Raw genomic sequence first — 14,829 nt, 5'->3', positions numbered from 1 at the left:
ACTGTAGTCAGAAAAAAACATTGAAGTTGTAGCTTTCAAAGAAGTACTGTATATACACACTGTGCAGTATTTGTATCATCCTCAAATACTGGTTTTTACAAAAAAAGTTTCTTTATCCTTGCTCTTCCCATTAAGCAAGTAATTTTACTGCATATGTTTGAGGGCAGGAAATGGGATAACTGTATATATATGAACCAGATGTTTTTTCTGATCTCTGTAACAAGGGAAGATGTAGCTCTCTGAAGCTTTCACAGAGGCTGTAGGGCTCTCCCTTGAGCTTTTACTTTGATTCCTGTTTTGTGGGGATGGGAAATTTGCCATCACAATGTACTTAGTTTGAGAGAGAGAGAGCAGAGAATCAGGACTTTCTGATCACAAGTTCAGATTCTGTGAGCCACTTCTTATTTTTTATGGAGCTCCAGCAGTTCTTCCTGTTCATTTTGGCATTTGCATAGTACAAGTTAGAGAACTCTTGATAGGCATTACTAGCATCAAATCCTTCATTTCTGATTGACCTATAGCATGACTCTGAGAAAGATGTCCAGTACTGATTAGTACTTCAAATGATGGAAACTTTATCATTTTCCTTGATAAGCTGTTTCAGTGATTAATCATTGTGACTCTTTGCTGCCTTCTTATTAAATTAAACATACTAAGAATTGCAATTCTGTATCTCTTTTCCTTTCTAATATATATTTATTTTCCAGAAATATTTTTGTAAGAGTTTTCCAAACTGTTTTCCAACTTTTTAACACTCAGATACATTATGGAAATAATCACATTACTAATTCTGGGTAGTTATATTCTATTATTACCCTTATCAGCAATTCAGTTGCTCATGCATTCAGAAATTATATTTGCCCTTTGTTCTGTACCATCTCATTAATAACCCATGTTTGGTTAGCTACCATTGTCTGGTTTATTTTGTTTTTTTTGCTGTCTTTTGCTATTTTAATGTGTACTGTTAGACTAAGCATAACTTAATGAGCCAGATTGGTGAGTATAAGTCATCTGTCTCCTTTGTATACCTCTCCACTCTCACTAAGGCAGGAAGTACTGACACCTCTCCACAGAGCATCGCTGCTCTAATCACAGACCATGTGTCCCCCAAGGCCCCTGAATTGGAATTGATTAAATAATGATGCATTATTCAGTGTTGACATGGGTAATTGAACTTGGAAGCCTGTATAGTCTGAAAGTCCCTGATCCAGGTTCTGAAGACAACCTGTAGTGGACACACCTCAAAACTTGCCTTTGTACGATGAAAAGTCCCTAGGACTATTGCATATATTTTATGTAGCTCTTTATTATTATTATTATTATTATTATTATTATTTTGTGATGTGATAGGTCACAGGGCACCACTTTGTGTTCTGGATGTTAGTCCAACAGAGCTATCTGGCATCACATTTTAAAAATTGAATATTGAAGAGTATGATGGTGGTGGTGAGTAAAATCTGTACTCCCCAGGAAGTGCACATGTATTCACTCAAATCAGCAGGCAGGTCCCTTCGATAGCTCAGCTGGTAGAGCGGAGGACTGTAGAGGTGCTGCCTGCAGGAATCCTTAGGTCGCTGGTTCGATTCCGGCTCGAAGGAGACAGCTCAAATTTTGAGCCAACAGTGTGCTCAGGTTGCCAAGAAGGCCCAACGGCCTCCTGGCTTGTATAAGAAACAGTGTGGCCAAAGGGCTAGGGAAATGATCGTCCCCCTGTACTCAGCTCTGGTGAGGCCGCAGCTCGAGTACTGTGTTCAGTTTTGGGCCCCTCGCTACAAGAAGGACATGGAGGTGCTTGAGCGGGTGCAGAGAAGGGCGACGAAGCTGGTGAGGGGCCTGGAGAACAAGTCCTACGAGGAGCGGCTGAGGGAGCTGGGCTTGTTCAGCCTGGAGAAGAGGAGGCTCAGGGGCGACCTTATCGCTCTCTATAGGTACCTCAAGGGAGGCTGTAGCGAGGTGGGGGTTGGCCTGTTCCCCCACGTGCCTGGTGACAGGACGAGGGGGAATGGGCTTAAGTTGCGCAAGGGGAGTTTTAGGTTGGATGTTAGTAAGAACTTCTTTACCGAAAGGGTTGTTAGACACTGGAACGGGCTGCCCAGGGAAGTGGTGGAGTCACCATCCCTGGAAGTCTTTAAAAGACATTTAGATGTAGAGCTTAGGGATATGGTTTAGTGGAGGACTTGTTAGTGTTAGGTCAGAGGTTGGACTCAGTAATCTTGGAGGTCTCTTCCAACCTAGATGATTTTGTGAATCTATGAGAACTGTGGCTCTCTTTTGCACAGGTCACAGAAAAAGGCAAATTCAGAGTTCTTCCCCTAAACTAGTTTAATTTATGCTAAATTTAGATATTTTTGTAGACTTACATTGCTGTATGATTTCTTAAGTTGATAGTGATTTGTCTGAACTTTATCAAGCCTATAAGATTAATAGTTAACTACATATGGGTATGTTTATGCACTATCAAGTTGTTTATACAAAGACCACAAGTTAAAATCTGGTTTGTCTTCTTATTATGTTCCTGGGATTTTAAGTTTCAGAAGGGTTTATTAAGTCAGGAACATCATTGTGTTTGCTTGAATGTGTTGCTTCCAGACCACAGCCATACCGAAGTACAGCCAGGTTAATAACCCAACACAGAACCAGTTCTGGAGTTCCTGCTTTGTGTTAAAGCAGGAATTGTGCTTGTATCTTTCTCCTGATACTGAATTTAAGTATGAACACTGGAATTAATAGGAGTGTTACTAGGTCAGGTCACAGGTTGATCCAGAAATGAAATCTTTTTCAATGGGCAGTAATAGATGTGTAACAGTACAGCATGTATTGAGGGTTGTTTCTGCAGGTGTAGAGAATTGTCTAATGAGGTGTTATTATCCATGATTTTTGTATTTTTGTATTCTTGATGAATATTGTTCTCAGAGTTTTTGAAGACTTTTTTTGAACATATGTATACTTGTAGCATAAAAAATATTTTCCTGTGGTGAGGACTGAGCTATGTTGTGCCTTATTGTGCCTTGTCCCTTCTTATTGTTTGATTCAAACCAGATTATAACTTCACAACATGAGTTAATGACTATTAGATAACTTTCCACTGTTCAGCTTTTCCTCAATGTTTGTGGCTTTATACATCTCAGTGATGACACTCAGTTTTCTGCCTTTCATGCTTTCTCCTATTATGTGCATTCAGCCCACATATGGGAACTGTTCTGTACTTCTTACAATTAATTGTTTTCAGTACATTTTTGACTTGAATTGAAGGAGAGGGATTGTTTGAGAAGTGAATCCATCACACCTTTCTGGAATATTGTATGTTATGTTCTTTAATTCTTTCCTAGTAACTCTGCATACTCTGGGGACCTTTTCTGCTTTTTGCTGAAGTGGGATTCCTATAAACCTGTCCACAGTGACTAGAACTTTTTCCTGAGTGGTGTTAGTCACATTACAGCATAATATTTTGTGTATATATTTAGCAATATTTCTTGTATGCATTATTTTGCCCTTATCAAAGTTGAATTTACTTCATCACTTTGTCACTTGGTATTATGAGATTCTCCTGTTATCTATTAAAGGCTGTGCTGTGTGATCAGTAATATTGCCAGATTTTAAGATTAATGTGAAACTTGCAAGCATGTAGAAGGCTGTAATAGTCAATGCACATCTTTGTATACATAAATTTAAAGATAGCAAACTAAAGTACAATGTAAACTATATACTCTGGAGAGTATGTTAAAGTTTCTTTTTCGTTCCTTTTTCAGAATAACTGAGCAACATTTAAATGACATTTCTTTATCCTACAGAAATCAAAAGAAAATACCAGAATATTTTGTAAGCGCTGCAAGACCATGCTGGGAGAAACAATATCATCAGGTATGGCATGTACAGACTAAACTGGACTTGACTGCTTCAGCCAATGAGCACTGAAGGTTAAAAGCACTGGAGAAAAACAGTTTAACAGAAAAATGCAGGGCTGATTCCTGTGTGTTTGTGTTATTCTCTTCTGGAATAGATGAGATTGCTTTCACTGTTAGACCTTGAAAATGATTTACCATGGAGATTTTCCTCATCCTAGTTTCTCTGGCATATTAGTTGCAAAGCTTTGGAAGACAGGAAGAAAGATTCCAGTTTATTAGGAAACCCAGTAATAAAGGAGACCTCAAAAGTTACAGGTTGTTTATTTTGCTATCGTTCCCACTGAATAATGGGAAGGTTAATTCAGAACTTGGTCAGCAAAGAACTAGAAGCTAAAGATACCATTACTAACAGCCAGTCTGGTTTCATGGAAAGGAAATCTTATCAAAGAAACATGTAATATTTCTCATCAACTAATGATGAAATTATGAGATTATTGGTTTAAAAGCTGTCATTATATTGAGTTATTAGGGCTTACCTGAAGTAGTCTAAAGATAAGTCTCTGATGGTCTTTAAAATGCAGTTATTAACAGGAGAGAAGCAATGATAAGGCTGTTACTAGCAGGGTTCTTTCTTTCATTCTCCGTCTGCTCTACTGCAACAGTGTGAGTCCAGCTCAGTTCAGAGAATATAAAAACTAAAGAAAATGCAAAGCCTGTTTCAGAAATAAGTCAGGAGGGCGACAAGACAGTTACAGAAGGTTCCGATTATCCTGTACAGAGATCTAAAAACTACAGGCTTTAAGAAAACCACTTTTAAGGTAATGTGTTGGAAACCCCACAAAGCAAACTGTAATACTGCAAAAACAGGGGCTGGAAAAGAGCTTTACGGATTGTCGTGAATAAATGCCTTCACCTAAGCCTTTAGCAACCAGTAGTTGATGTGATTGCAGGAAATGGGAAAAGGGAAATAGCGTGTAGACATGCAAAGGAATTGTCCTGGACTTTGTGCATTGCTGAAGTTAGATATCTTGTCGGTTGTTTCGAGCATGTTTCATTGGTAGTTTAGGAAATTTACAGAGAGTTCAAAGAACAGGCACAAATTAATCAGAGATGTATAGCGAAATCTAGACAGAAGCATTTCTATGAGAAGAGACTAGAGAGCAGGTTTGACTGTCATGCTTTGGTGCTTTCTTATAAGCAAAGATATCAGTGCCTTGCAGATGAAACTGGATTGAGATGGTGTAGCTGTGGAAGCCAGCCCTGGCTTTGCCCAGATCACCCAACTATTGCTACATGCTCGTAGGCTTTTTTTTTTTTTTTTTTTTTGGGAATTCCTACCTTCTACCTCTCTGCAAGCAAACATCCCCTCAATTTCCAAAGCCCATTCAGCAATGGAACCGATTCCTTGCTCAAGATAATAGCTGGAGAGCTAGTATGACCGGCCTGGCTTCTTTTTCTCCTGTCTCTTAGATCTAGGCACAGCATGGAGCAGACTAGTATTAAGCTTTGAGGTAACATATAATTTCCTAACAGTGAGGATAATTAAAAAAGTATAATACTTATCTGGACAAGGGGTGGGACTGCCAAGCCTTTGGAATCTGTGTAATAGGATTAAGTGTCTTTCTGAAAAGCTTGCTTTCATCCGGTTTTAATGGTGTGTGCAGACAGAGGTCAAATAGGTCAATCCCCTTTACCCTTAAAATTTATGGAATTGATGAATCCTTTTTTGATGTTCACATGTTAAGGCTTAGTGTAATGAATTTATTATTCTGCATACTTGACCTGTTCTGCTTGCTCTCTGGTTAGGCGGTGTTTTAGCCTGGACCCAGAGCTTCAGTGTGATAATCTTTGACCCGACTTTATCGATGAAGATTAAATTCTGAACTAAATTCTGAACCTCTTCCATTTAGTACTAAAAGGATGTCTTAGTGGAGCTTTTGGGGAACACTTGCATTGAAATTTGGAATGTATGGTTTGTATATTACTGTTAAGTTAGTGCAATTTTGGGGAAGAGGTTCTATTCTACTCTTTGAGCAAAGAAGAAAATTATTCCCTTGTGTGTGCTGTGTGTTATTAAAACTGTCTCTTGTGATTCACTGCAGCATTACTGAGCAGCAGAGGGTACTAAAATACTTACGTAAGCTATGCTGATCTCAGTACTTTAGGAAAGTTCTTTCAATTCATCTTTCAGGTTTGGCTTCGTAGCAGTGCATGCTGGGCAAGAGTTAATTGGCACCAGCAAGCATTAATACATAAAACATTTCAGTCCAAGTGGTTTGGCTGTTGCTTACTTTGTTTCAAGTTGATTGTTCCTAGTGTTAAACAGGGATCAATATGAATGACGAATTGCTGATCATGTAATTAGCTCAGAGCAGTTTTCTTTTGGTGTAATGTATGTTTTCTGTTCATGGTTGCTTCTCCTCCCACATACCAAAGCAGGAATTTGATCACCTGCTGAACCTCTTAATTGAATGCTGAACGAAAAATTATAGTATAGTGATACAGTGATTTACAGCTTAATTTTAAAAAGTTTGTTTTTCTGTTGTACTTAAACGTGTTTGTCGTTTCAGATACTATTAAATACTATGTCACAGAGGTGATTGTACAACCATCGGAGGAAAGTTTCAGCACAATACCAAGGTAAAAAAAAAATCAGATAACTTGCTTAGCTTTACATTTTGCAAAGGATGCTAGAAATGTAGGAAAATTCAGTTAATTCACTAATTAAGTATAATAAAGAAGTGCTATCAAGTTTTACATATTCGCAGACTTAAGCATTTGAAAGATACTGCAGCCTGTATTCACTCATATAATTGTTTTTCTGTTTGAATGTTTATAACATCAAGAGAGATTGTACACAGTTTGTTGCAGTGTCCCTCTATTCTGACAATAATCCAAAATAAATAGTTTTAAAAAAAAAAAGACAAGCATTTTAAGTTTTCATGGCATGTGGTGCCAAATTATGGAAATGGAAGGCTACATGACATAAAGTTAAGTAAAACTTGCAGTGTTTAATTGTGGGGTTTTTGAATTTTCAAGTAATTCAATTTGAAGTTAAGACTAAGATGGTACAGAATTTGATCTAGCTGTCTTCTATTATGCATTAGTCACGGGTCTTTTGTGAATTATATTCAAAATATGTGCATTGTTCTGAACTTTGCTGTGTTTGCATGTGTAAGATATAATAGGGAAAAGCTTTTACTCAGCATTTGACATTTGTTGTCAGTCAAAGTAAAGGATTTGGAGCAATTTAGTCTGCTGATCTGTTTAAAAAAATCTATTAAAAGATTGTGTTGCAGGAAATAAGTGCTCTGGCTGGGGGAGAGACAAAGATAAAGAAGCTACATTTCTCTATAAAAAGTGATTACGGGATGTGGTGGAATTTACAATATGGAGTTTCTCATATACTTGCACTGCATTGGTATGAATGACTTCGACAATGTAGTTGTTATTAAAACAAATAATATGTGCTTAATTCTTAAACAGGTCTCAGTTTGTACAGAGCATGGTTGCTCAGTGTCTTATGGAATTGTCATCTGCTAAAAGCACATTTAGATTCACCATAAAAGGGGATGATGGAAAGATCTATATTCTGGTAAGTTTTTTATCTTAAAAAAAAATTAACGTATGAATTTCATCTCATAAAACACGTTATTTATGCTGTTCATGATTGTATGTGTGAAGAAGAATTAATTCAATTTCTTGTGTTGAAGTAGTTCTGGACAGTTCAGTTCATATAAGAAGCTTTCCTTTTTTTTTTTTTTTTTTTTTTTAAATGTAAGCAAATGTACATGCAGAAACTTTCTGATGTGTAGAGTAGTGAAAATACTGCAGATGTACCACAAACAGCACAGTGTTGTGGTTTAACTCTGGCAGGCAGCTATGCTCTATCCAGCAGCTTGCTCACTCTCCCCTAGTGGCTTGGGGAAGAGAAATCAGAAAGCTACAGGTGAGAAAGCTCGCTGGTTGAGATAAAGGCAGTTTGGAGGTAAAGCAAAAGCTGTGTTCACAAGCAAGGCAAAATAGGGAATCTGTTTAATACTTCCCAGTGGCCAGCACATGTTCAGCCACTTCCAGGAAAGCAGGGTTCATCACGGGTAATGGTTTCTTGGGAAAACAAATGCCATCACTCCAACACAAGTGCTCCACCACTCCTTCTTTCCCCCAGCTTTTGCTGCTGAGCAGGACACCACCAGGTGTGGGCCATCCTTTTGGCCAGCCTGGGCCCCCTGCCCTGGCCGTGTCCCCTCACAGCTCCTGGTGCACCCTCAGCCTCCTTGCTGGTGGGGCAGCACAAGGAGCAGGAAAATTCTTGGCTCTGTGCAAGCACTGCTCTGCAGCAATTAAAACATTGGTGTGTTATCAGCATTATTTTCATCCTAAATCCAAAACACAGCAGCAAAACAGGTACTCTGTCCCAGCCAAAAATCAGGACACACAGAAATAACAATGTTTTCTACTCAGAAAAATATAAAAAGCTTTAATTTTGACTTTGTAGTATATATCTCATTTTTCTTGTTCCAGTGTTTCTTATCTGTAATCACTACAAGTTCATCAAATTTTCTGGCATCTTTCACAAATACTTTCTTAGGTCAGCAAGAACTACTAATGTAGTCATTAAATTACATTGCAAAGTGAAGAGCAAAAAATAATAGCCAATTATACATGATGTTCTAATGCTGTTGAACTTGGTTAAGGTTTATATTTAGCTAATAACAGATAATTCCTCAAACTTCTAAGATGGATGGGAATTTGAGTCTGGAATTACTTTAGTACTTGGTATATCCAGAGATATTTTCTTTTAACCACGTATAGGCACAAAATGTAAAATGTTGTGGTGAAGTTTGGAGTAGCTAAATACTAACTCCTGTCTTTCAGTAATGAATCAAAGTTGTTTTTTGGAGTCAAATTCAGCAGTGAGAGGGAAAGGAGTGGGAAGATAATCCAAGAAAATAAATATGACAAAATTGAAAGACCTGTCTGTCAGACACAGATTCATGGACCATTTCTTAGAAGGCCTGAGCAGAACAAGTTTGTATTTGCCAAGTCTGGAGAAGAGGTCATTGAAGCAATCACGATGTGAGATAACAAGTACCTAAATTACTAATAAAGGTCTGTTAGACTGCAGTTCAGACAAGGACATACTCCGAACAAGCGTTAGAATGCTACTGTCAAAAGTTACATATCAACACTTGTGATATGGGAAGTACTTTCAGGATGACTTCATACATACAAAATCGGATGGCTTGAATACAATTAAATGGATTAATTGCTTTCTCTAAAGCAAGGTACAGAAAAATTTTGACAGCTGTAACTACATTGTTCCCTAGACTCGTTTTAAGGACAGTCACCTTCTGAAAAGCATCCCAGGAGGCTCCTTCAAAGGAAGCTGTTAACAATTTCAAAATTAAGGAACTTGGTTTAATTAAAGCTAAGTGAGGTGGTGGTACTGACCCATGTGTATAGGACATGTCTGTTTCATCAACATTTTTTCCAACACATCTTCAACACTCAGCTTAAAGCACCGTGTGTAATGGCCCTAGCTAGTGAGGTACATTTTGCAGTTCAGGCTGTGAATGTGTTCTGTGAATTACTGGAACAAAATCAAAACAGCCACTCGCTAAGCTAAGTGCAGTTGCTTGTCATCGTTCGGGTGCATATGCTCAAGTGGTTATCCCCTCCAAAACATCTTTATCTCTACATCTCTTTCCTTGTTCACAGAGCTTTCACTGTGCTGTGCTGAGCCTTGGGCTCTGATAAACTGTGACATGTATGACATGTACTGTGTGTCCTGTTAAACGGTGGCTTTTTCCCTTCATGGGGAATGTCATATGTCTGTTACCTGGCATCAGGCAACTTGTTTTACTTGAAGTTGATTAGGTCACGAGAAACAAAAGATTATGGTCTAGTGAGCAGCACTGCGTAAAATCTGTTTTCTGTGATAAATATTTCATACACAAGCATTTTATATTGGCTCAGGACTTGTAAAAATTAATTTCCATTGGTAACTCAGATCACTTCGCTACTCTGGGCTATGAATAAAGGAGAAGCCTGACTTTTTTTTTGTGCAGTGCTTAGCATCAAAGCCCTGAATCCAGCTTGGAACACTAATACACAATCACACAAATGTTAGATGAAATCAATAAAGTGATGCAAATAGTTCAGATTTCTCAAAATTCTCCCCAGTAAATTTCCCATGAACTGCTGTGAGCAACTACTGGTGAAGAACACCACTCCCCTGATCATATTTCATTAAATTTTATTTTCCAGTTGAGGCTCTGTTACAGCCTTCTGTACATTCCAGCTTTACTTTTAGACCACATTAATTGCTATCTTTTTCTTTGCATGTCTTAGCTCTACCTGGTCATAACTATATGTTTTCTAAAAATCCTTACTTGTTGGCACTTCCAGTGGGCAGCCTTTCAATTTCCTGTCTTAAGCACTCAGTCATTCAACACCATATGCTCTACTAATTCCTTAAAATAAATAAATAAATCTTATTAGTGACTGTGATGTATCAGGCGTCGGTTTTATTAACTCCTGTTTTTCTTCTCCAGAGGCTGAGCAGGCTGTGATAAGTAATAGTGAAAGTAAAATGTCAGCATGTTTGTTAACGCTTTCTTAGGAACTGTCAGAATGTGGCTTTCATATCAGCTGTTCATGGCACATCAGAGTTAGGATGACATCAATTTCAATTTCTTCCTTTACTCTGATCCTAAGTAAAATAAATTATTTCTTCATTTACAGATATGGCTTTTAAATTCTGACACATTGCTGGTGGAGTCTTTAGGAAGTTCTTCCTCCCACAGTGTTTTTACGCTGTTTGGAGATACTTTCCTGCCTAACTCTGGAGCAGTGGGGACCTGGAATGCTGTCAAAGTTCTTTACCAGCCATGCATTAAGAGCAGGAATAAAGAGTAAGTATAGCCTTTTCTGGCCTCAGGTCCTAATCTTTGTTTCGTTTTGCTTTTTAGGTGAGCAATATTTCTTTGAAGTTCTTTGGACAATCTATTAATCACACAGGTGTACATACCTTTTGAACGCATACATATATTTATTTTTTGAAACAAAATGCCAGAGAAATAACAGATTTAGCCAAAGAGAATCTGGTGGTTAAATTTTGGTACAAAAATTTTAACACACAGGCAAAAGAGTTATGTTGTACTTGCAGGCATATTGATAATTTGGAAGATGACACAAATAGAAGTTGTTTCCCTTACACAGAGGAGTAATGTGCTTTTTTATTTATTCATTTTTCCCCATATTAACTCATGGTGTACTTAGAGCTTGGTCTATTGACAAAATATTTGCAAACCTGCTCCATTCTTAATATTTCTCCTGATTAAACTCTTCAATTCATGTTAACTTTTTTTCTTGTTTTTTTAAAAGTAAGCATAAGAACATCAGGTTCCCTGTTCATAATGTCATCTTTTTGTGGTAACTGCTCTTGTTAAGTGTTTTAAAAGGCAGAAGAAATCTGCAGATGTCCATACAAGTTTATGTACAAGTTGTTATGAACTATGTGAATTCATCCTTTTACCTAAGATCATGTGCTGGAGCAGGAACCCTCTTGTTTAGTGCTGTAGCCCATTTTGCACTGCGAGTGGTAGCCCACAGTGCTTTATGAAGGACAAAATTTGGGCAGTTTTCAGTTGTATAACCAGTGCGTGAAGGTTTAAAATAAATAAATAAATACAAAGGATTTATTTTGTTGGATTCGGTCTACTTCAGTGTTGCAATTGCCTGTAGCTTTTAGATCACAGAATAATAGGATGGTTGAGGTCAGCAGGGACCTCTGGAGGTCATCTGGTCCAGCCCTGTGCTCAAGCAGAAACCACAGAGCATGTTGCCTAGAGCAGATGACTAGGTAACTACTTCAAGTTTCCTCTGTGGAAAACGGTTCTTCTTTCCAAGATAGTTTTCTCAGCTTACACTGACTGTCTAGGGAAGTTGAACTTTACTTTTAGTGTAACTGTCTAAGGTTAAAAGTTACTGGGAATGAAGAAAATATGGGTTTTGAATCTGAACACAGTAAAAAAGTGTATCTAAATTAAATAGTGTGATTAAAACTGCTGTTTTATTTCCTGTAATGTTAAATCAAAAGGATGTATTTAACTGTCACGTTAGATGTGGGTATGCAGCTGAACGGCACTGGTTCATATGAGTTAGCAGCAATGTATTTTCATTTGCACAGTATTGATTTTAATGTCTGCAGGCTTAATTAAATATTTTTTGTCTGATATGTTGCTGTTGTGGTACTGCTATGTTGTGTAGAAGTAAACTGAAGCATAAAACTAAGTAAATATTTAAAATACGTGGTGGATGTGGATTTTTATGTGACTCAAATATATTAGAGTGTTAGGTGGACCAATTATTTAAAAAAAAAAAAAAAAAAAGAAAAAAAGACTTGGACCTGCGCACAGTTGAAAATGAGGGAAGGTTTAGTTTTATTTATTTCTTTTTATTTTTTTCTGTGAGGTGATCACAGCTCCCAAATCTGCTCTTACAGAAATAAAGGATTTGGGCAAAAGAGCAAAAATATTCAAACCCTCTTTTATTTTTTTGTTTTTTGTTTGTTTGTTTTAAAACTGATATGATGTGCATCTCTAGTTTCCTCTAATTCTCTAGAAAAACTCTTTCATATGTATGTTGTGGGGAGAGGAGAGCTGGTGGTTCTGGTTTGATATTGGTTGGTATATGGCTTTGTATTTTTTCCTTCTGAGGTGCAGAAACCAAAGTTACTGTTGCTTTAGTATTGTTTTCCCAGTCTTATTTTTCTAGTAGAGCACAATGAAAAGGACATAAGTGCTTGAATCTGATTCCACTAACTCATTTATCAGTTGACTTGGAGTGGTGCCTGTATGTGCAATGAGGGTGAGGTCTTTCTGTATCGAACAGCAGTGTAAACACATCAGAGGAAAAAAATGCCAAGAAACAGTGCAACCTACTTAATGCAGTGTGTTTATGTTTAGTTCTCAATTATTTATTTCAAGAATTCTGAACAAAACATCTGATTTCTTGAATAGTGCAAGTTTCGTAGGTGTTTTAGACACCACATTCCAATAATAATACTTCATTTGCTAGTTTCTGCATACACACATGCCTTTGAAATACTGCCAAGGTTTTGGAGCCTATAGTCTGCTCCAAGGGACTACAACATCATTCTGAGCTTTGTGTTGTCTGTGAATGAAAGAAGCATCTCTAGGATAGTGTCTGAGATATAAAATCAAACAGGACCAGGGACACCTGTGGAGCCTTGGGAGTTAATTATTAACAGTTTTGCTCCAGGTACTTTTTTCCAACCAGCTCGGTATGTTAGATTGTGTCACTTAAGGACATTCAGCAGCTCATAAGGCACTGTGAAGTTAAGACATGGTTAGGTATATCCAGACACGCTATTTATAGTGTGGCTCTTGGCGTTTCTCCTCGCAGAGCCCTATTCCACTGATCTTTGAGGGTTGCCTTTGAAGTGCTGTATTGATGCAGCCTTTGCATCTTACTTCAGCTATTAAACAGCGCTAGAAACATGTGTGTCCTGCGCATGATAGCATGAGTCCGGGGTAGATCTGCCTGCAGCTAGGTTCACGGCAGTTACGGGATCTTTATGAGCAGTCCTGCAGCAAATTAGTTGGAACTATATGCAGAGGACTAGTGTGCTGTCATTCCTTGGTGAAGGATGCCCCATGCATTTTCAGCTCTGTTCTTACTGCAATATTTATTGGCGCCTGCCACTCTCTCTCAGCAAGGCTCCTTTTCTCCACCTACATATCTGCTGTGCAGACAGGAGAGGTCTTCCTTTCAAGTAACAGGTTCTCGGCAAATAACATGTTATACAAACAACCTTGACTGCTGGGAGTGATAATGTTAAATACTGCTGAAGCGTGAGCGTTGTAAAAATGCATGAAGAAAATTGAAAATAAGGTCACACAGCAATTTGACTGGGAGTTCATCTCAGAAAATATTTGGGAAGGTACAGGTAGAGGAAATCATACTTATCCCTAGCGTGCTAGGCAAAGCTTTGTTTGTCAAAAAATATTGATAGCTTTTATTTCGCACATGTATATAGAGTCTCTCTCAACAGTTTACAGCTTTTGCAGAAGCCTCCTCCTAGGTAAGAATTTGCTGCTTATCATTTGAGATAATGAAAGCTGAAAAGCAACTTCCAGAAATTGTTCATGTGTTTTTTATTATTTGTAAAGGGATAGATTAAGGTAGAAAAAAAAAAGAGTTTGTGGCTCAAAACATTTTTTTTTTTGGAGTGTCAGTGCTTTTATTAGAGTTCTATGATTACATCAGTGTCCATGTACAGTGAGAGGTTTATGAAGCTCGGTTACTGATGGATTGCAGAACGTCAAGTTGTCCCAAGAACGGCTCATTCTGTATACGATTCTACAGTAATTCACCTCTCATAAAAGTATCAAGCTGTCCTAAAATTGTCTGAAATTTCTTTAATGCTATAGTATATCACTGATTCTTGTATGTCTGCAATAGAATGCCTTTTCCTAGTATTTCAGTATCTCTTGCTTGTAGAAAATACGCAGTGAGCACACAGACCGAGACTTGACTAACTGAGGAGTGACCAATTTTCCACTGTTCTGTGGTTTCCTTACAGTGAGTTTTGTAGTTTAAGAAGCTTGTTGTGCTATCTCTGGAATGATTAAATGAGTGGGTGTGACTGTAAATGGACTGTAAAGGATCTGTTTTATTTCAGATAATCTTTTCTTTTTTTTCCTGTCCCTTCATGGATTCTTTAGTGGTATCAAGAGAACTGACACCACAGATGGGCTGGCTGAAAGAGCTGACCAGAGCAGACAGGCAAAGCTTTTTGAAAGACACAGTCTGATGCCAGTCAAGGGATTTGGGGCAGGCAGGAAAGAAAAATACTCCTCTGAGTTTGGGAGAGACATGGGGGAGCTATATAGCCCACTGAACTTGAAATGCTATTTATTTATTTATTTATTTTTTTAGCTAGAGATTACTCTTG

The 14,829-nt window shown here is 37.9% G+C and overlaps 1 protein-coding gene across 1 annotated transcript in view; it reads left to right on the top strand.

Annotated features, from left to right (window-relative positions):
- The window catches only part of UBE3D (ubiquitin protein ligase E3D), a gene marked incomplete at its 5' end in the record, with an annotated part of 80,184 nt that overhangs the window by 9,894 nt on the left and 55,461 nt on the right, over window positions 1-14,829 (top strand). Inside the window, 4 exons of the mRNA XM_084284149.1 lie at window positions 3,792-3,861; window positions 6,416-6,485; window positions 7,332-7,440; window positions 10,593-10,762. Of these exons, the coding sequence (XP_084140275.1) occupies window positions 3,792-3,861; window positions 6,416-6,485; window positions 7,332-7,440; window positions 10,593-10,762 (419 nt within the window). The remainder of the gene's footprint in view (window positions 1-3,791; window positions 3,862-6,415; window positions 6,486-7,331; window positions 7,441-10,592; window positions 10,763-14,829) is intronic.

This window comes from Netta rufina (genome assembly GCF_964035555.1).
Source record: "Netta rufina genome assembly, chromosome: 3".
In the NCBI taxonomy this organism is placed as follows: domain Eukaryota; kingdom Metazoa; phylum Chordata; class Aves; order Anseriformes; family Anatidae; genus Netta; species Netta rufina.
Note: the sequence above shows the minus strand (reverse complement) of the source record. Positions and strands in the feature narration are given on the sequence as shown.